General features: G+C 39.0%; 1 protein-coding gene across 2 annotated transcripts in view; it reads right to left on the reverse strand.

Moving 5' to 3' along the window:
• The window catches only part of SLX4IP (SLX4 interacting protein), a 76,639-nt gene that overhangs the window by 50,888 nt on the left and 2,407 nt on the right, over positions 1-23,344 (reverse strand). For both annotated transcript variants that reach the window (XM_054514273.1, XM_054514274.1), the window contains one exon: positions 22,404-22,452. In XM_054514273.1, coding sequence (XP_054370248.1) covers positions 22,404-22,430 — 27 coding nt within the window. In that variant the 5' untranslated portion in view covers positions 22,431-22,452. The remainder of the gene's footprint in view (positions 1-22,403; positions 22,453-23,344) is intronic.

Raw genomic sequence — 23,344 nt, forward strand, 5'->3', positions numbered from 1 at the left:
GATTTCAACTGCTATTTGGGAATGCCTTTTTAAAATGTTTTACATTTCAAGGTCTTGTATTATTTTTTTCTCAAGTTTCCTGTGGATTCTGTTACTAAATTGAAATATTTCCCACAATTATGTTTAGAAAAATGCCAGTGATAATTAGCACCAACCTTCATACATGTGGAAAACATTAAAATCACTGAAAATGATAAATAGCACTGATTTTATGCAAGAAAATGTAGACATTAAATATATCAAATATTATATGGGTCCATACTGACTCGTATGCTCTAACAGCAACAAGAACCTACAGGAAGAGGTAAAAACATAAGCAAATAATGATACTTTCCTCAGCAGATATATTAGACTTTTGTCAACATGAGACCCTGGGTTTTACATCTCATAGGCTGCAACTGTATATGGAAGTCATCAGTGATTGTTTTCTCACAGAATTTGTGAATTGGTTCATAAAACTGCTTGAATATTAGATCCTGAGGCAAATCCAATCACAGTGCACTAGAATCACATGTTCTAGTTCATCATCATGTCACCAAGGACTTGGAGACTTGCATTCTAACCTTCCATACCTCACTCCCCTGCTCAGGGCTGGTACAAATCAGCATCTGCCCAGAGCTCCCTGTTCAGCTCAGTACAATCAGCACCTGCCCAGAGCTCCCTGCTCAGCTCCAGTACAAATCACATCTGCCAAGAGCTCCCTGCTCAGCTCCAGTACAAATCACATCTGCCCAGAGCTCCCTGCTCAGCTCCAGTACAAATCAGCATCTGCCCAGAGCTCCCTGCTCAGCTCCAGTACAAATCAGCATCTGCCCAGATCCTGCTCAGCTCCAGTACAAGTCCAGCAACAGCCCAGAGCTCCCTGCTCAGCTCCAGTACAAATCAGCATCTGCCCAGAGCTCCCTGTTCAGCTCCAGTACAAATCAGCATCTGCCCAGAGCTCCCTGCTCAGCTCCAGTACAAATCAGCATCTGCCCAGAGCTCCCTGTTCAGCTCCAGTACAAATCAGCACCTGCCCAGAGCTCCCTGCTCTCAGCTCCAGTACAAATCACATCTGCCAAGAGCTCCCTGCTCAGCTCCAGTACAAATCAGCATCTGCCCAGAGCTCCCTGTTCAGCTCCAGTACAAATCAGCATCTGCCCAGAGCTCCCTGTCAGGGCTGTACAAATCAGCACCTGCCCAGAGCTCCCTGCTCAGCTCCAGTACAAATCAGCAACAGCCCAGAGCTCCCTGCTCAGCTCCAGTACAAATCACATCTGCCAAGAGCTCCCTGCTCAGCTCCAGTACAAATCAGCATCTGCCCAGAGCTCCCTGTTCAGCTCCAGTACAAATCAGCATCTGCCCAGAGCTCCCTGTTCAGGCTGTACAAATCAGCACTGCCCAGAGCTCCCTGCTCAGCTCCAGTACAAATCAGCATCTGCCCAGAGCTCCCTGCTCAGGGCTGGTACAAATCCAGCAACAGCCCAGAGCTCCCTGCTCAGCTCCAGTACAAATCAGCATCTGCCAGAGCTCCCTGCTCAGCTCCAGTACAAACCAGCAACAGCCCAGAGCTCCCTGCTCAGCTCCAGTACAAATCAGCATCTGCCCAGAGCTCCCTGCTCAGCTCCAGTACAAATCAGCATCTGCCCAGAGCTCCCTGCTCAGCTCCAGTACAAATCAGCATCTGCCCAGAGCTCCCTGCTCAGCTCCAGTACAAATCAGCATCTGCCCAGAGCTCCCTGCTCAGCTCCAGTACAAATCAGCATCTGCCCAGAGCTCCCTGCTCAGCTCCAGTACTGCCTCCACCCTTCAGCCAGGGAATCTGTGCATGGACCTTCTCCTTCAGCTCACCTAACTGCCTTTGGTGAAGGCCCTTGTCCATCCCTTCTGGAGGATCTGAAAGGGTTATGGCAGCCAGATTTCCTGTCCTTACACTCACTCCCTCCTGTAAAGATGCCAGAGGGCTGTGATGCATATGGCTTCTGTTACAATGGGTGTTTTGACTTTTTCCCAACGGCTCCACTGACTCCCATATCATTCATTCTGCCCCCTGGAGTTTGTGCTAATTGCCCAACACAGATGTCAGACACTGAACTGACAAATTTCTATTCCTATCACTGAAGGCACTCTCACATACATGGAACAAGGATAGTTATAACATGAGCAACATCTGCCAAAGTTTATTCCTCACACATATTCTAAAAGGTGGCTTTCTGTGTACTTATTCCTGTGCAGAGTACAAATTAACTAAGACTAAATAAATTCATAAACTATATTAATACCTGTTGTTTCTTTTGCAGCTGAGAACGTGATACTGGAAAATTAGTTTCCAAAGTTAATGCAGATGTTTCAAAAAGGTCAGCTTTTTAACATACTAGTAAATAGCAAAACTCTACAGATGCATCTTAGCATCCTGTCCTGTTGTGTGCAAATACAGAGAATCAGGCTTAAGCTAACACCTGGTCCTTCAGGAGGCTAATTCGGCTTCACTTGTCTTCCAGATTCCCCCTATAATGAACTAAACTGCTGGAAAAAAACCCACTTTCTGTAAAACAGTCCCTTAAAATTCTCATTTTTATCATTTTCTATCAAAAATTACATATATTTGTACATTCACCAGGTTCTTTTTCTCCCTGCTCCACCTGTAACCCTATTGCACAAAACTCTCGTAGGTTGCCTAATTCTTCCATGAAAATTTTCCTGAATTTAAATTCGACTTTTTCTACACCTGCCAAGGTCAAAATTCCTCCTTAATGCATCTTCTGAACAGGCAAGGGCTACAGTAAAACTGACAGCACAAAGCAGCTCAATAAATTCAGCTATGCCATCTATTATCGGGTATCTAAGATGTCACCTGGCTGAATTAAATCTTGCTTAATTGCACTGTTTGTGTCTACCCAGCAAGATGTTAAAATGGAAAATTAAAACTGAATCACTTAACATGTCTGCAGCACACCTAATTTCCCATAACCTGTATCCACCTGCTTAGCTCTCCAAGGGTAAAAGAAATAGAGTTTAAAGGCAACAAACTTCCCTGCTCTCTGTACTGAAACTCAATGCCCATAATCAATAAAAATGAGAGAACCAGCACTGTCAACTGCTTCATCTCTCCTGAGTAAGCAAATCATTGTCATCAGTTCCAATACTGCTCCTCTGAAAAATGAAATGTTGAGACTGATGCAGCATTTGCATTAATAAAACCAGTGCAACAATCAGCTGCTAGAGATGTAAAAACTAGGCCCAGATTACACTCCATGCCAACACAAACAACTGTTCCTTAGCTTCTTAGCTTGCTAGTCCTTTCAATTTATTGCCATAGCATGGAGACGGAATTCCTATCTGCAATCAACAACAACAAAAGAAAAATTGGTGCATCAGCCCAAGAGATGACTTTTTTCCCTGCTTGCTCAAGTTCTGGTCTATATCACTCTCAGTTCCCAAGCCTCTTTCCACTTCTCCTTATCTCAGTCTTCATTTTCCCACTGTCAAAGCCTGTTTTTCCAGAAGGAAAGTTATGGTAAAGATGAGGAATATTGTTCAGCACCTCTTTGCCCTTTGGCACTGCTATCAAACGCTGGGATTTTATCTGCCACATTAGCAGAGATCTTACAAAAAACACATTCCTTTTTGTATAATGTACATGGTGGTCACTCAAACAATAACCAGTAACAGATGTCTGAAGTGAGGAGAATGGACTATTTAAATAGAACTTTATAAATTCTGATGATCCCTTCCCAGATTTGAGACCTTGACACTTAATTTATAACTATCAGTATGGCCCTATCCTTCCCTTTGTGTGTTTATTTCTAGTTCCAACCCGGTAAGGATCCTTTGCCCATCATGCCTTAAGTTTCTCTGTGACCTTGCAGATAATCTTACCCTCAACTTGCCTTCATTTAACAGTGCAGAGATAAAAATGAAAAAAAAAAAAACCTCTGCAAAGAATCCAGCACCCAAACAAGGAATTCTGTCAGGGCTATGAACTCACATGCTTACATAAAATTACTGGCTTCATTCAGCACCCTGCAATGACCATCTGGGAAAGGTTTTCTTTCAAAGGAAACTCAGAAGTATGAAAGAAAAGTAACCTGCCAGAGTCCACTGAAATTTTGATGGTACGAGATTTGTATTTGGGTCTGCTTTCCCGGGTTTTTCAAACAGTGCTCTCACTCAATATGCATAGGAAATTAAGTAGTAACTGCTTCAAATATCCTTACAGATCAATATTACAAGAAAAATGTTAGAATTGGAATTTTAGAAGAAATTTCTCCATAAATCTATAGCTGTAAACCTTATCTGCCATCAGCACTTTCACTCATATAGAAACAGCAGAACTAAAGATCCATTTGGCATAGTACAGAAGCAGATTTTAAGACCACGGTCTTTATAATGCTGCATTACGTTTAATTACCTTGTTTTCAGAATTCCTTTTAAGTTAATAAAGATTTCTGTATGTACTTCTGGACATAGATGCTTAAGAAAAACTAATTTTTTAAAATGTCATTAATGATCCATGTCACTAAAACAAAGGATATCACCAATAGTACAAGCAATGGAAAAAATCAGATTTTTAAAAGACATGGTCAGATTCTGTCATTGTAACAGCTCTGCATAGATGCAGAACAAGTTTACAGACACACACAGAGACTGTCAATTGTTGTACTTGTGGACAAAACTTATCCTTCAGTATCTTTAGGCTTGTAGGTCCAGTAGAATTTTACATTCCTGATTAAATTTTTCAAACAGTGAAATAAAATTAACAATAATCCCAGAAAATGAGGAACTCTCAACATTTAAAGACTTTGCAATCAGCTTCAACAGCAAAACTCCACATGCATTTTGCTGATTTCAGACAGGAATTTCACGATTTGTAGGAAATAGAGACTTCTCCTCTCTTCTAAAGGCAGTGCAGCAGTAGGATTTGGCCTGTGCAGGCAGCAGATGAACAAACCTGTGAAGCATTTCTCCAACTGACAGATAATATTACAGGGCAAAAAGTTTCCTTCCTTCCTGTACAACGCTGACCTGTACCTCTCTACTGGAAATGCACTGTGTTCCAGAGACCAGGCTGCCTCTTTGTACACAGCAGTAACACTGCTGATGGAACCTAAGCAATGCCTACCAGCAGTCAGGAATTCCACATTAAAATACGTGACAGCAGATGCTACAAATATTATTTGATTTCACTGGTTACAAAACCAACCCTGTCATACAATTGTAAGTGTGAAAACCACAGGGCGAATCCAAAGGATGAAGCCTCACATGCTACAAAAATCACCTACCAAAGACAGGACTGTGCCAACTAAGGAACTTTAACAATATCTGCAGAGCTAGAACAGATATGGCTGAGATTTCATATCCTGAAAGTCTGCATCCTTTTTAAGAGCCACACAGAAAAGTGTACTCTGGATAAATTAGGTTTAAAAACCTACTTTTTTCCCCATGAATTTCAACAGGAGAAAAAAAACAAACCAAAAAACCACACCTACTTCACAGGTTGAAAGGGAATTACCCTTTGGAAAGCAACAGCTCATTTTTTAATTTCAAAAATTGATAGTATGCTAGCTGCACAACTGTCTTTGGTAAAAGGAATGAAAGAACAGAGATGACAGCGCATGACAGATTACAGCTCCTGCATGTCAGGAACCATAGAGACAGGAACAAGTCATCACACCATCCATTTAATCTGATTCACATTAATAAGAGCAAGACAAAAAGAAGAGAAAAGAAAAAGACTTAGCTTTAACATGTCCAAGAACACTATTAAGCTTCATTACAGTCACCTATGGCCATATATTTATCTTTGTATTATTTTTTGCTTGAATTTAAAAAGCCCAAGTTCCACTCAGGGCTTTTTAAAAAGATGGAAAGACAAGCATTTGTATATAGCAAAGGCAGCAAAACCACATGTTATTCAACAATGCATAAGACCTACTGTGTTGCCAAGGGACACAGATAAATGAAGAGGAAATATTTCCTTATTTGCCTGATATGGAGAATGAACTTGTGATCTGCTGTAATGTAATTAACATCAAAGAGAACAATAGAGATCAGGGTGTGTAAACATTTAAATTCATTATTATTAATGATTACAACATGGTAGGAGTGCTAGATGCTCCAAATTTTGCTAGCTTTAAAGTTTTTCAATATGCCCCTCAACCTCCCTTCATTAGGTTTTCAGAGAAATACTGAAGAGTAATAACAACCCCCAACAAAACTTCAATTTTATCAACGTATTTCTCCAAAAATTCAGGTAAATGTACAAGCATATAAAAGGTGTCATGAGAAATTCACCCTTTTTGTATGAAATACTTTATATAAATGTATGAAAATGGGCAGAGTGAAGCAGTGCTATTAGAGAACACAACGACAATATCCTACAGAATGACTTGCAAAAAGGCCCAGGACACCACCCATGCTCCTTGATGACTGTAAGTACATTTATGAAGTTAGACGGTCTCTGAATACAACCTTGGGAAGGGCAGGTGGAAGACTGATTAAGGAAAATCTGCCATCTGCTGACACATGGACTCCCACCGGGAAATGGGCAGGACTGGAAGCCCAGAGACACGTCCCCTGACTGGATCAATACAATTAACGTGCAGTAAACCATCAGCCTTTCTTTGGATTCCTACTGGGCCAGGATAAAACATTCTGCCACCCTGTGATGCCTCAGGGGCCCTACGTTCTCCTTCTGGGGTGCAAAGGGGAACGTGAAACATAAACCAGACAGCTGTGCCCATTATCCCTCAGAATTTACACCTTCTGACATCTGCATATCCTGCTCTCCTCCCTGCTCCACGAGGCTGAAAACAGCTTTTCAACCAATCCATCTTGCCACCTGAAGTTTTTCACCAGTTTGAGTATCCTTTACTGCTCCTAATCCTCATCTCATTATCAAGCCACTATGAATTCCTGTTTTACTCCTGCTGCTCCATACCTTGTCTTGTTCCCAACCTTCTCTGCACCTTTTAGTCCAGTTCTCAGCTTGACCCTGCCTGCACATCCCTGCTCTAGCACTGACATCCACCCTCCATTTTTCCCCTCACTCCTGATGCACTGCTCTCCTATCACCAGTCTGTGTTCCTCACACAAACTACTGAATATTCCTGTAGCCCACCCCATGCCACCTACCCCCAGGCTCTGCTCCATAAATAACAAAGATCTTCAGCAGGTTTTTTGCTTTTTGTTGTCTTATTTTAATTTTGTTTCAATAAATCATCCCACCCTTTCTCCCAAACTGGACAGGCTCAATCTCCCCCCTTCTCATCACCAGTGCAGCAGGGGCCACCAAGATCACAGGAGATTCCATGTCAGTAGAGGGTTTTCCTAAATGAAAAGTGAATCTAAAAACTGATTTTCCCAGAGGTGTATAATTTGGTGGGGAGATATCCAAACCAAGGGCAAAGGGCTCATCACAAAATTCCATTCAGAATTTCTGCTGCTTCTTAAAGCCTGGGATTTATTACCATGCAAAAGACTTGGATACATAGCTGGTAGATATGTCCAAAATAACACCTTTGCAGGGGAAAAAATAAGTCAAAAATTCAACTATTTTACTAAACAATTTTTTAGCAGGAAATTAATCATTTAAGCTAAATGCTTAAAATCTTGAAAAACAAAACTAGTATCAAGAATTTAATTTTAATTAACTGATAGAGATATTTTTGCTGCCTCACTTTGTAAGATATATTTATCATTTCTCCATCAAAGGAAATGAAACTGGACCAGACAGCATAACAGGAATGATGAAACACATAGATTCTCTTTGTTCATATGCTGTTTAGGAAAACAGTATCTTAGGGCTTACTGGGCAAAACATTAACTCAAATTTTAACAAAACATCTGGTTTGAGCAGCGCCTAGAAATGGCAATAGAATTTAAGCATTTAAGAGAGTGTTTAAGTCTTAAAAATAAAAAGACAGTGATCTACGAACTGAAAGCTTTCCTAATCTGCTGCAGTAATATTGACACATTTATTAAATACTTTATAATAGTGACTAAAAATGCAGGTTTGCCTTTTAAGAGCTTCATATAAAAGCTTATTCTGTCAGGTGACTATCCCTAAAACTGAACTCCCCCAACAATTTCCCTTATCCATATTACAGTACCTGCATTTTGAGATTTATTAAAGTCAGTATTATGGACTGATGCGCCATTATTTATATCTCTTAAGTACAATACTCATAGAAAAACAAACACTTCAGAATTGTAAAAGGTAATAGAAAAAGCTCAGGTGAAATATCTTAACCAAGTGCCCTGAGATCACAGAATTAATTAATGGCAATCTTCTGAGGAGCAGTGGTAAGTTTAACTGATTTCACAGCCTACTTCTAACTAAACAAAAAATTCTTACCAAAGTTCTTCACATTTGTCTGATAAGTTTGGGAGTTCGTTCTTTTTGTTACTTGCAAAGCCACAAAAATACATTGAAACTAAATTCATAAACATGTTAATAAATTATCTCTGAGAACAGAGATAAAGGCACTATATAAACCCAAATATTTGTTACTTGAAACAGATATGTTGTCCATTAAAATGCTTTTATGCCATCTTACTCCTAATTAACTCCATACATACACATCCATATGAAGAACTTGTCTATCAGAACTTGTAATGCTCAGTTCTTTGTGATGGAAATGATATGGCACTTAGATAATACTGCACATGACCACTGCACTTGCAGTTCCTGATGGTAAGAATGCTGAAAACATGCATTAATTACACAAAAATAAGCAAAACAAAAATTCCCAGCTATGTTGAAGCCATGCCAGGTTCTCACAATAACTGAGGCTGAAAGAGATGTACATTCCTGTTCCTATAGCTAAATTCCTGTCAAGAGTAGCTACAGAAGGTTAATTAACGTATTGTACCTGTGCCTACCAATATCAAAAAGGTATAAGTACAATATTTATGAAAATTATTGCTCCAATGGCCCTTTGAAGGTCTCAAAGCCAGCTGGGGAGAAAAAACGTCCTTTGTTTTACTAAAACCACAGTGATGATGCAAAATAACTATTTGATCTATTATATATTTGAAAGCACTAAGCTACATGCAGACAGTAATTGCTGACAAATCCCAGTAGTAAACAAACCAGTCTCACATTTTACATATTATCAAGAGGCTACAGAATTAATGGTTACAGCCAAAGAAATGTTGACACAGTTGCAGATTAAGCCTTAACATGCTGATCATGTTAAAAATACTGCACAAGAAATATTTTTCCACTTTGTAAAAAGCCAGACTGTTTACATGCGTAAGTGGCTGGAGATCTTGTTGTCTGTGTGTGGTCTCAACATTTCAGTATCATAACCATGAACATAAAGAGAAACAGCATGAAATAACCTATTATACTTACAATCAATGCCAGACTATGCAAATATTAGAAGCACTGAGATCTGAGTTTCTGAAAACGAGCATTACAACATACATGTACCTACATACAAAGCTTTTACTTCCTTTTCTACAATATAATAAAAAAACGGAAACAAAGCTTTTCTAAAAGTAAACAGAGGACTCGTATTTCACAAAAATCAAGTTTTCGTCCCTTTACATTGCTTAGAAAGGAAAATAAAATTAAGAAATTAAAAATAACAAACATCATCTTCACTAAAAGCAGAGACATTCTGAAACTATGGTAATTTCACTTGTTTTATCACGTGAAATGCATTAAATTACTCTAATTTGTACACAAGTATACATATATCACAGCTCTAGTTCCTAATTGTCTTAAATGTCTAATCTGCTGAATCTTAGCTGATTTTTGCTACAAATTGCTGTTACTAATTTACTTAGGAATCATTGGAAAAATCTACAACAATTTTTTTTCTTTTTCATAAAAAGCAAAGCCTTTCAGAGGAAAGAGAGCACTGTGAAATCACTAAGAAGATGCTCCCTGTACTACAGGGACACCAATTAGTAGCTTTACTATTCACACACAGCTGAGGACTGCTAATAGGTAAAGGGCATCAAACTGCCCCACCTTCCCACTCCCTAGGTCTAGCAATTAAACATGCAACTTTAAAGGGCAAGTATGCAGAATAAACTAAATATATTTACTTCAATCACTCAATGCAAGAACTCTCAGTATTTTTCACACTAATTGACACTTCCTGCTGCAGCCAGCAACAGAAAGCAGAGGCCCTCTTCCTTCCAGCATCTATCTGTGAACCTCACTACCCATGGCTGAAGTTCCTAAGATTTCAGTAAAAAAAAAAAAAGACTGAAAGTACAAGGTTGTACTGAGAATGCACTTGTCCAAAGGTTTGAGACAGATTTCTGGTCCTATTGCTCATTTGCATACGGGGGAAGGTGAAGGGGGAAGGAGAAATTAAGTTTTCCCATGTTCATACCCTATTGATAATTTAATACATGAACAGAAAGCAAAGTTCTTCAAAACAGTTTCTTCTCCAAAATTACAGGATTAATGTTAGAGGAGAAAAAAATCAGGAGCATACTTGATGAACAGAATCAACACCGTGGGATCATTCTAATTCCATTTGGGACACACATCCCTCATGAGTTTCTGTTCCATAAGCTTTTAAGAAAAATAAACATGTCACCGAAAGTCTTTCAAAGTACACTTCCCAAATTAGAGAAGTGATTGAGGAGCCAATGGAAAAGCAATATGTCTGAGGGGTAATTCCCTGCAAACACAAACTGTAAATGACCCTTGGAAGGGGTCCTTCCGAGCTTCCTGGAGGAAGCAGCGTGGCTCTGACACCAGGCAGAAGGGCAGGGCACTATCCCCATGCCCCCTCCTTGGAGGGGGCTCCTTGGCACAAGTGTCCTGGGGGAGAGCCAAGCAGCACTGCAGGATTTCCAGGGCTCTCCTGGCCTGTCAGCCTGCCTCCTGGAGCCTGCCTGCTGGAACCCGGATTTTTGGGTAAATAAAGCATTATGCTGCACATTTCTTCAGTGTGGAATTATTTGTAAACATCCAGCTTTTGCTCCAGTCCAGAAATATTAATAGATTGGTTGAAGACAGCTGCAAACAACAAAGGAAGGCCTAAGAATTTATTTTGTTCAATGCCAGACTGCAAAAGCTTCTGTGGAAGTCACAGAGGGAAACTCCAGAACACACAAGCATTCTGTGGCAGATTGCCTTTTTCTTCAGGTACTGGAGTGCTCATTACAATCCCATCACCTGTTCATGTGCAATCTGTTCCTCAGAAACTTAATGGCAATTTTTTGCATTTTTATGCTTATGATCTGCATTTATCTGCAATTTAAAAAGTCATACAGACTCCCCTGCAATTCACCATCAGTCATACAGGTGACAGCTGATGCCACAGTTACTCCCAGCCCATAGGACAGACCTTCCACAGCCTGTTCCACGACCCTGCCACTTTTCCCTTTACACCTTCCTCTACGTGTGCCTGATTTTTGAGCCCCTTTACAGTGCTGCTGTAAACATGACAATAGCAACAACGGAGATCTTCACTGTTGAGAATGAGCCCTCACAAAAAGGAATTTTCACAGTGTTTTCACTTTGTGGAAAAACCTGGAATCCTCACCCATAACACACAGGAACCTCCATCACACAGCCCACAAGAAAACTACAAAGCCTTGCTGGTTTTCACCACACTAGTAAAGTAATAGGTAACACAGCATTTAAACTGAATTCTGTTTTAACAGATTTGGACTAATGTCTAACTATTTTAACATTTAAACAAGTAGCATATGGACACTTAGAGGAGATCCAAAGCATTACTGAGAACACAAGGGAACTGATCTAAACATCTTGAGGGTCACTGAACTGACTTGCAGATGGTCAAATGAGAGAAGTGAGCAAGCCACTTGTTGATCAGGGCCTAAGCACCAAATCCGTGTGGCAGTCCAAAGAGAAAGAAGGGGTATTTCAAAACCAAGTCCAAGGATGGTGGCAGCCAGCAGCAGCAGAGATGATTTGGATTTGGGCACTACTACAGAGTAGATGCTCTTGGTGAACGAGCTTACCTTCTTAGGTACCATTACCCTGCCTTTTCTGAAACTACCACTTGGATCAAGTTAAAGTCACTAGTACCTCTGTGGATAAAATATTTGAAGTACTCTCTCCTTCTAAACTAGTTTTCTATTTGGAGCCCACAGTGAACATCATGTATTCTATTAGTTTTTAGGAGTCTGTGATCATCACTGGTACTCCTACCACTTTGTAACAGCTCAAATACCCTAGCCTACTTACAAATCTGGAAGTTATCCTTTGCGAGCTTCATTTTCTCTGCTTGGAGTGTGAATGTTGCCTCATAATGGTAGATAAAAACCAGTTACCTCCCCTTGTCACAGCACAGCTACCAACAAGAGAGCTTTAAGTGACTTTCTAGGCGTACAGCTTGAAATACTGTGATTCTTTGATGCTTGCTTAAGATAAAGAAAGGCAGGTTCTAATGATAGCTGAGTATCATTTCACTTCTAAACTTACAATATTTTTTATTGTATTCTTCATCACTGGGTTTTTCCTTCCCAAAATCTATATCATAGTTCAAATAGGAATTTACAAAATCAGATTAAATCCCAACAGTTCCTACATGCTTAATAATGTAGGCCTCTCTAAAACAGCAACAACAAATGAACCATCTCTAATAACCCTACAGAAAATGGCTTCAAATTAGCAAAGAGTTTTCTGAACTATGTAGAATATGCTGAGCATCTGTAATTAAATCTCTTTCCAGTTCATAATCAAAAACTACCCCTAGTTGTATCCTCCAAATATTCTACAAATCAAAATTCCTGCCAATTATCAGGGTGAAGGGATATAGACAAAGACACATTTTCCTTAACATTTTTTTGTCCTTTGAGGTCATCTCTACACATCACCCCTTTTCCACCAAACAATAAAAGCAAAATTAAATATTCAGTTTAATTTAATGAACTACACATAAATTGACATAGAAACATTTAAAACCAGTGACAAATTCTATCAATTTCCTGAAGACATCTATAAACCAATGTTGCTCTTTTACTCCACACATGGTAGCAAAAGATTTAATCACTGCTGTCTGCTATTCAGCTATTTTATGTTATGCTTCAAACTCTCTGTAGTCATTGTTTGAGAGTATGTTGTTGTTTGATTGCTTTTTTAAATTATGGGATTAATTTTCAACTTTTGATGTGTCAGGCTTAATCCTATCATCCAAGTTGTTTGTAAATTCCCTGAACCATGGATTGTGACTGTGTCAGTTTAACACCCAGGCAAATGAGAACCAGAGACTTGCAGACAATGCTACAGAGGAAATGAATATCTCTTTGTAGGTTTGTTTTCCACTGCTGAAGATTACCTTATTATGGCAGGGCAGCACACTCTGGTCCAGCTCAATGACTCTCCTTCCTATTTTTATGCAATAGGAATGTCAAAATAAAGAAGGGAAAGTTATATTCTGCATGACCCTACTAACTGTCACATCCTAGGATCTTGGCATTGAACAGATCCTCTTTAATGGCCCAAGAGTTAGCTCTTTCCCAACTCTTAAGTTCAGCAAATATTTTCTGTTCAGATCTATAGGTTGCTCTTCTCTCAGACTTTATCTGTATGATACAAAGCAGGATAAACCACAGCCCTGTATATTTGGTCCATGATGAGTGCTATTAAATCACTGGGCTATTCAATGAACAAAGACACTCATCACAGTTTACAACAGGAGAGTATTGGCTCAAGCTTGAAAGGCTGTATTTAACTATACCTTATATAAACTATTTTTTTACCAGCTGAGTGGTGTCAGATACGCCAGGCATTGCACTAATCCTGGAAACTGAGCAGGGATGTGCAAAGAGGACCTTGCACACAGAACAGAACTTTGTTTGGCTTACTTACCACATAACTTTTTAGAGTAAAATGAGGATAAAATTATTGAAGTAACTTTACAAACCTCAGTCATCAACGATATGAAAATGCTGAGAAAAGGTTCTGTGGCTATGACACATTTTCTTGGGTGGAAACCACTGTGTCATTCTTCCTTATCTCTGTTCCCACTCTCCCTCAAGACTAACAACTGACTATTCTGCAACCAGCTTTGATGCAACATTTTTACTGTGATTCTCCACTTGAATGCTATCTCATATTACACAGCAAGTTACACAGAAAAAGAAAAAAAATCTCAGTTTTGCCAAATTCAGGATTTCCTGCAAGAGGATCTGTCTGTAAAACACACCTATAGCAAAACCAGCAAAGAACCCTCAGTGAAGCTCAAAGACAAAAAAGTACAAACCCAAAAAAATGGCACTTGCCCTTAAGGCTTCATAAATGGACCCTACTTCCCTAGCAAAGTGTACACAGCCAAGAGGAAAACACAGCAGTGAAGATTTTGGTTCAAAATGTCAGCACACAATATAGATCACAAACTATTTTTTCCCCGTTTCCCAATGAAAAGCTTTCAGTTAGTTGCAAACACTGCTGTGTACCAAGAAGGCAGAGCTGCCTCTTGTGTAGGCTTCAATCAAAGCACTGCACTCCCTGAAGCAGTGAAATAAAGAACAGGGGGCTTCACATGGCAAGGGCCAGACACCAGGGCCTGGCAAGAGCCACCTTCACTCACCCATCTCTCTCTGAGTAAATGAACACACACAGCTGACCTGACTCCTGTGCCTTATTGAAAGGTGTTTATGCTTTCTCTCCTTTGGCCAAGCAACATCACACAAAGGCACGAGATGGATTCTGTAAAAAACACCACCACACAACAACAGAAGGGCCCAGATGCAGGCACACTGTACAGGAGTTGTGTTCTGCAGTGAGAGTTCTCCTCTGTCAATCATGAGACCTCTTCACTCCATTTTGGGGCTTGAATTTCTAAGGGGTTTTTAACATTATTACTTAATTTCTTTATTAGATCTGCAACTGCCTTTCCATTACAACACTGCTTGTGGTAATGAAAATGGTGAAGAGGTATTCAGGGAAAAACAAACACCACCATGCAAACAAGCCATGACTTTCCCATATGTAATTTGCTGACAAAGTTTGTATGACTGATTTTAAAACAGCTAAGAATTCTATCTTCTACCTTTTTTTAAAAAATCTGAAGCTAATTTTCAATTCTGATGAGACCATTCTTTTTCAAGCTAGGCAAGTTTTTAACACAAAATAAACTCATGATGTTCATCATCGAAGATAAAATGAATCAGCTGGAAAATAAATGGGAAAAAAGCCCAAGCAGAAGTGAAGATGTAATAAAGAAAAAAAAAAAATAGGAGTTTGCATGTTAAATTTTAAAGCATGAACTACTTAGCCAACATCTATTTATATTAGTCATTACTGTAGCAAGTTTCAATCATACATGTTAGGAGTAATTTAATGTGGTGACTTTCTTAAGCATTGTGTGTCAGAAATATTTCCAGTCAAAAAAGAGGGAAACTAGCTAAAGACAAAAATCACCAGTCAAACTCCTGATCATTTAAGAGTCAGTGACCCATCCCACACTACCCTACATTCAAATCCTTGGCGAGAACCTTTTTCTGCCTTATAACATAAAATCATCCACATGCAACAAGGTTTTTTCATATTTCTATTTTAATTCACCCATCCTTTCACAGTCCCTGGGGAATCACAAGTCAGCAATGCAGAGGATTTAACTGTCCTTGTTTCATACTGGAATTAAAATCCATTTATATTTTGTTATTTGGCTGTATTCCTTTTCCATATTTTTCCAACCTAACTTCTTTACACACTGACATTACAGACAAACACAACACATTAAAAACACAGATAAACTGGACTGAGAAAGACCATTTATGGAATGAATTAGCATGTCCTCAGTTAAGCTACGGCATGCTACCAATACACTTCCACAGGCTCTGATCCAAAACACATTGACTCCAGTGAGGTTTGGGTCAGATCCACTGCAAAAAGAACTTAATTCAGTAGTGGTAAATTAAATCCAAAATGTATAATTTGATTAGAAATCACTTCAAGTAACACTGTGAAGAATGTTGGTGACTGCTTCACAGCTCATCCAGATTTTAGTTCTTAAACTATTATTAAAAGAAGTCTGGAATTCCAACTTTTTCCAACCACACTGTCACACTTAATTGGGCAGCTGTCAACTGTTAGAAAATAACTGCAGCATCATCTCTTTTAGAAGAACTAGTGTGGGAAGTGAAACACTTCATGGGAGCTAAACTTTCTGGAGTCATGGTAATGAATCTGTTTTCATCAGGTGACCATGAGTCACCGTTTTATCAGCAGTTTAAAGGGTTTTCACAAGAGCTGAGCGTCATAGGTGCCCGTGCACAGCCATGACTGCAGCACAACAATGAAACAGGGGCCATGTGCTATGGTACCATTATTCAAGGAAAAGTCTGGCTACTGACTCAAGAAAAATACTGCAAAGTCATGGCTGAGTAAGCTCTGCAGGGAGCACAAAATGTCCCCAAACTGGAACACAAAATGTCCAGAAACAAAGCTTTTATTTGAGAATTGAAACTAAGAAATAATTTTGCTATTAAAAATAGATGCCTTTTAAGGAAGTTGTGAACTACGCAGATTAACCATCAGGAAAGAATGAACATGTGTTGTCAGTCACTCTTTTCCCATTTACTCCACAGTCCTGTCAGAATCACTCTTACACCAAATATTCAGATAGCTCCCACATACTAGAATCCATCTACATTGTCCAAAGGAAGGACAGGCTACATGATAAATTACCAAAAAACATTATTATAAATTTTCATTATCATACCATCAAGAACAAAATCTGCATTTGTCCATCACGAAACTGTTTGTACCAGGTAGTGCATGAAACATGGCTCTCTCTACCTCCCAGCCTACTAACCTCCATCTGAACCCAGTGGAAAGAATTGAAGAATGTCACCTACAGGGTAAGCTGAAGCCTCTCCCAGGACCTAAAGACACTCGGTGACCCCATGCAGCATCGCTGCTAAGCCCTCATTTGCTGGACTCAGGGAGATTCAAGTCTCCTTCTAAGTTTCCCATCTTTTCTTCCTTCAGGGCTGGACTCTGGGGTCAAGCAGGCAGCACCACCAGGATCTCCACAAAGCCAACAGTGGAGGTGTAAAATCTGGCAGTGCTGGTCAGAAATAAAGCACATAGCAAGCATCATGGAACTTACATCTTTGAATTAATTAGATTAAAAAAAAAACCCCCACATTACTTAGTATGGTGGGTATTTAGAATCCCATATCACTGCCCCAGCAGTATAGTGCTCACAGTTAGCAAAAAACCCGATTTTCATGCACAAATGGTACTTTAAAAACTAATCAGATTTGAATTACCAAAAGAAGTAATGCAAGTTGAATGATCCTTTTATTCCTTATTTGAAGTGATCCCCATGAAAGCAGTGTTTCCACTATTGTTGTTTATCCCTCTGGCTTCCTATTCCTTTCTCCTTCTGCTAACACTTTAATCTCTCAACTCTTCATCCACTCATCATTTCCCTAGGCTTGAAAATTAATCCTCTGAGGTCAGTGAGGAAACTTCCATTGACTCCAGGAGATTTAGAATTATATTGTACACTTAATTTTCGTCCCACTTCTACCTCCCAACTTCCTCTTTTGTTTCTTCTGGAACTTATTTACTCATCCCTTTAGCTGTTCCATATCTGGTCCCATGAAATTGGGAATTTACTGGAGCATTAAGAAAGAGAACTAAATAGATGTCCCTCCAGCCATTATTATTGTTTGCACTTCCTATTTTAAGTCACATTCCCTCCTGCCCCTTTTTCATCATCTTCTTTAAGACTTCTAAGCCCTTTTAGGCAAGTGTCCTATTTTATCTGTTTATTCAGAAACAAATATGACAGTGAGTGAAGTGTGATGCTACTTGACAATACCAATTTCAACCACCTGTATTTCCAGCTGTTCTCAGCAATACCACTTCAGGAAAGTTCCATCTCTAGAAAACCACTATTTAATGGTTAATATAACCATTTCTTAATTTTTAAAGACCCAAACAGCAAATATAAGAACACACAATACATGTAAAACTCAACAACCCTTAATCTGTTTGGAGAACACCAGCACCTCGGTTTTAGATTTAGAATACTTTAGAAAATTCTATTAAATCACAGAAACCTAATCTTAGCATGTTTCTATTGAAACATTTGAGTACTCCAACCACAGGAATTTCACATAAAAATATCTTCACTTTGCAGTGAAGGGGAAAAGAAATGAACATCAGATACTGTATTTATTGGTTAATTTAACTAAGTACTCTCTAAAAAAAGACTGATTCTCAAACCAAAAGTCAGAATGCTAACATGCTCACAACTATGTACACAAAAAAGCAGCTGTAGAATCAGTCTCATAACTCTGAGCAGTCACATTATATAAAAATTTACTTTAAATATAAACAGCATTCCTTATCCTTGCTCTCCACTTGAGAGCACTACACTCATGTATCTGTGGACTTAATATAGAAGTAAACACATCTGTTATCCCTAATCACTCACTAGATGGGATAAGAGATGAATAAAAAATCAGGTAAGAAAACCTACTAATCTCCATAGTTGTTTTCTCTCCAAACAACTCCCAAGAAGAAGAAAACACATCCATTTCTCACAAAAATATTCTGGCTTAATGGTATATTTACAGGAATATAGATCAGCTAACTCAATGGACACTTTCACAGAAATGTGCACTTTAGTCTGCCAAGCCCTCTGAGATGTCACCAAGAATCATCCAGATGGGCAGAACTGGTGGAGAAATCTTTGCCAACGTACTGTCACTGTATTACATTTCAGCTGGTAGCTAAAAAAAGAAAACATTGCAAGTATCATAATTGAGACTCATCTTGTTATTCCACACCCAAGCCAACCCACAGGTGCGTGAGCAGACCCCAGAATGGCCCAGCCAGGGCTGTCAGTCCATACTGGGACACTGTCTGACAGGAACATGGCTTTCCACTTCCTTCTACCTGCTCTTCCAGCCTATAATGTGTTCTCTTGCTACACACATTTTCTTTCATGGAGCACTTCTAAGTTCAAAAGACAGATGTTAAGATGCCTTGGTTTTAAGTCAGTATCTTAATGATTACATTAAGATACATCAATGTAAAAAAACCAAAGTATACAAACTGATCATATTATGATCCCACTGTCATCTTCCTGTCCAATCATACCCAGTATTCCATCTTTGCTCCCAATATAAAACAGAAAGCTGTGCTTACTGTTTCAAATGAACTTGCCACTTAAGGCAAGCAAAAAATTAGTAGGAAGGATCAAAAAAGTTATATAAATGTCCAGCATGCAATAATTTAAATTGGTAACAAGGAGCAACAATGCTGAAAAATCAATTGCCGAGTGAGCTGGATGACCAGAGGGAACACTAAACCTACAATTATCTTAATCTAAGGCCTACAAATCGGAGACAGAACAGTGTTCCAAGTAGGAAACAAAGCAAAACAAAAAAAAAAAGCTTTCCTTCGAGCTGAGCTATTGAAATGTAGTAACAAGTTACTCTTCTGTCTTTGGCAAATGAACAAATTGCAGAAAACAGTAAATGAAATTTTTCTATTGAAGCCATAAAAATTACTATATTTAGTTCTGCAGCTTGGCATGAATAAAGTCAATTGACACAATTCTGGAAGAGGAATTCTTTCTAGTTTGTCCAAAGTTTTAAACAAGGCCCTAGTGATATTTTTGAAATCCATATAGAGTTCAAGATTTTGCTTTAAGCCTCACCCATTAAAGTTAAGATTTATTTCTCAGAACAGCAGTAAAATATTTTAGCAACACACAGAAAAAGATTAATTAAATTCATATGGTGGGGGTATTTTACCATGCAATGCTTATGAAATATCAATATAAAATAGAAAATTGATGATCAAATTAACTTGCATAAAATATTATCTATTGCAAATCACAAGACTGTATCATCCAGCTGCTTGGTAGGTGAAGAATGTGTGTTTAGGACCTAAAGTAGTTTCTGTATTAAGGTTTAAAGCTATTTTACTGCATCAATTAGTTTTCGATCTCTCTTAATGGCCCGTAAAGCCAAGCTCAGGCTCGCCTCTCAAATGCAGACCAATTGCTCCCTCCTCTGGAAGTCACCGACCATTACACCGGGGCGCCGAGACGAGCAGATAAAACGCGCAGCACTAACAAGCGAAGTTAAACAAATTACAGGAGGTTTCCACTCAATTACTTGATAGTCGGCTAAGATTTGACAGGCTGATAACCTGCATTTTTCATTCTCTTACCAGAAAGATTCACATATACAGGTTTACAAAATCTAAAAGCTTAAAAGTAAAGAATGTAGAAAACAAAATGAGGCACCTGAAACATGGAATCATGGAGTGGTTTGGGTTCAAAGGGATCTTAGAAACCATCCCTCCTCCAGTTCTAACGTCCTGCCAGGGGCAGGGATACCTTTCACTAGACGAGGTCAGACTGGATGGGCTCTGAGTGGCCCTGGACACTTCAAGGGATGGGGTATCCACAACTTCTCTTGGCTACCTGTTCCAGTGTATCATCACCCTCATAAGGAAGAATATCTTCCTAATATCTAATCTAAACCTACTCTCCTTCAGTTTAAAGGCATTGCCCTTTTTCCTGTCACTACATGCTCTAGGAAACAGCCCCTTTACACGTTTCCTGTAGGCTCCTTTCAGGTACTGGAAGGCCACAACTAGGTCACCCTGAAGCCCTCTCCAGCTGAACAACCCCAATTCTCTCAGCCTTTCCTCACAGGGGAGGGGCTCCATCTTCATGTCCCTCCTGTGGACTTGCTCCAACACAGCTGTCCTGAACATTTGCAGACTCAGTAAAATACTCCCATCAGCTTTAAACACAAGGAATCTAAAATAAAGAATAGAGTATTCTCTGTACTCTGCCTGCAGTGACAAGCAGGAAATAGTTTTTAATGAAGAATCTATTGCATGGAGATCTTCTGTGCAAAACTTACCTGAAAGCTGCAAAGTCTTAAAAAATATTCACATGAAATACAAATCCAGTGTATTTAAAGAAGCAAAACTTGACATACAAAATCTGTGACCTAACAAGTAAAATGTTAATCTGTGCACAAAGTGAATATTAATCAGGTCAAGGTAAAGTTAATTTTCAGCATTTGGTACATGCAAAAACTTAAAAACTTACTCTCATTTCTCAGATACTGTAAGAAAGAAGAAGTTGTATTCCATTATCATTTTCAAAAGCTTTATCTGTGGTACTCTTACCTACAGACAGGCTCAATGAGAACCTAGCCCTTGCTCAGGCAGTCAGGGATGCTAAACTCAGCGACCACAAGGTCCATGCTGAATACCAGTTACACATCCTTGCTGAATAATGAAGCTGTAATGATGCAGGTCAGACACCAAGAGTCTGCAGGCTTTATATTGAGTAAAGACATGCCAACTCACATCACTTTTTTTTATTGGGCACTTACATGAATATTGATGATATCAAGAGCTCTCAGCTGAGAAAAGCAATGCCTTCAGCCTTGACTCCTGCTGTTATCCACATCAGTGGTGCACAGAGTCAGAGTATCAGCTAAAATGTGCTGAAAATCAAATATATTTCTCCTCTAAGTCCCTCTATCAACTCAGCAGCAGTGAATAACATGATACTGTTAACCTTCCGGAAGTTTACAGTCCTGTTAAACAGTAAAAATATAAAGCAAACATGCCACTAAATGACAGCGGTTTTCCTTGGAAAAGAACACGCGGCACACAAAAAATTAAGTCCTTGGTCTTCTCATTAAACAGGTTGGTTACCCACAAAACCAAGCTTTGACAGCTTCCACAGCCTGATCACTCAGGAAGGATTTTGCAGTTGCCCTCCAAAAAATTCCAAGCATACCCACAGAAGAAAAATCTGTTGTGTTATGAAAACTCCTGGAAAAACACTTCCAAGAGAATAATATCTTGTGCTAATCACAATTAGGTTTATTTATTGATTAGCTAGTATAGTCACAGTAGTAGAATTATGAAGTGTTATGTTTATTACAGAATGTTTTGAAAAGTTTTGCTCTTCAGCTCATAACTAAAAGTCTGGGACTGTTTGCAAAATGAACTTCAATAGCATTTTATTGCATATGAAACAATCAATCCCTGAAAATGGAAGAAGAGGCAGAAAAGAGACAAATAAATCAATACTTTAAGAACATTGCTACAACTTAAACCAGGAACCCTCAGAACTGGGAAATACATAAATAGCATTACAAGATTACAGTAAGAAAAGAATCCACCCAAAATTTTACTTCAGGTAGCAAAATAGTGTTTTATTGAGAATTCATGCAGTTTCTAATTCTTGCTGCACAACTAATCACTTTTAGTTACAGCCTTTTAATCCTCAGCTGACCCCAGACACACTCTGCCATGATACAGCAGCAATTCCAAGCTTGCTTCCAGAGGGAGAGAAAAGCTCATATAAGCTATGCTACCATGACCAGAAACCTGAAGGATGCACTTTTAGTATCAACAGACACATTCTAGGCAGTATTACAGATTTATTATTTTTTTTAAAGCTTGACATTCTGCTTACCTTAATGACAAATTTGTTGGATGCCATGATAGGTCAGTGTAAGCTGGTCCTATAAAAAAACCAATTAAAAGTGATCTCTATAGCAATTGAGAATGAATTTCACATCTGTGGCCCTTTCCTTCACGACTACGGTTCTTCAAACCCTACACTCTGTTTTTAAGAAAACAAGGAAAATTTTTATTTAAAGGACAATTACTTAGCTACCTGTGTTGGTTTCTTTAATTCAACCTCATAACTTTGGAGGCACTTTGCATCCAACACAGAAAACACAAACTTAGAACTCTTTCAAGTAAGAAGCTATAGCTTTTGGCTCACCTGGTATCCATCCATCCATACACGTTACGTATATTTAAAATTTTATATTACACACATAAAGCAGCATAACCCAACTCCTATGGTGGTTGTACAAAAGTAAAGTGAACTTTGGACTTCCTCCTCCCTTGCTTATCCCAAACAGGACCTAAATCACTTAATTTGGGATCCTAAGTGATACCATTAAAAACTAAGGAATGTGTACACATTTCTCATTGCATACTTCAATTTATTAAGTACTGTGAGAGAGCTGTCAAATTTCAGGACCTAAGTCAGGTTGGGGATATGTGTTTCTGTCAGGCACTACACTTATATGTTTCAAAATGCAGTTGTTATCACTGTTTGACTTCAAAAAAGTGCAAACCAAGATAAACACCCACTTTAAAACTAAACAGTGAAGCACAGATGATTTTAATCTTAAGATCCCCAACAGTCCTGCACACAGAAGCTGGAATATCATCATGCCTTGTGCCATGCTGCTATCATTCTCCCTTGCACCAAACAGCCCTGGGATCGTCTCCATGCTTTCAGATTAAATCCTGACAACTTTACTGATGGCAATTTTGAGAAACACAATGGAAAGAACAGAGCTCTGGGCCACTTGAAACATCCCAGTTCAGTTCAGTCAG

The sequence above is a fragment of the Molothrus ater genome, chromosome 3 (genome assembly GCF_012460135.2).
Source record: "Molothrus ater isolate BHLD 08-10-18 breed brown headed cowbird chromosome 3, BPBGC_Mater_1.1, whole genome shotgun sequence".
Lineage (NCBI taxonomy): Eukaryota > Metazoa > Chordata > Aves > Passeriformes > Icteridae > Molothrus > Molothrus ater.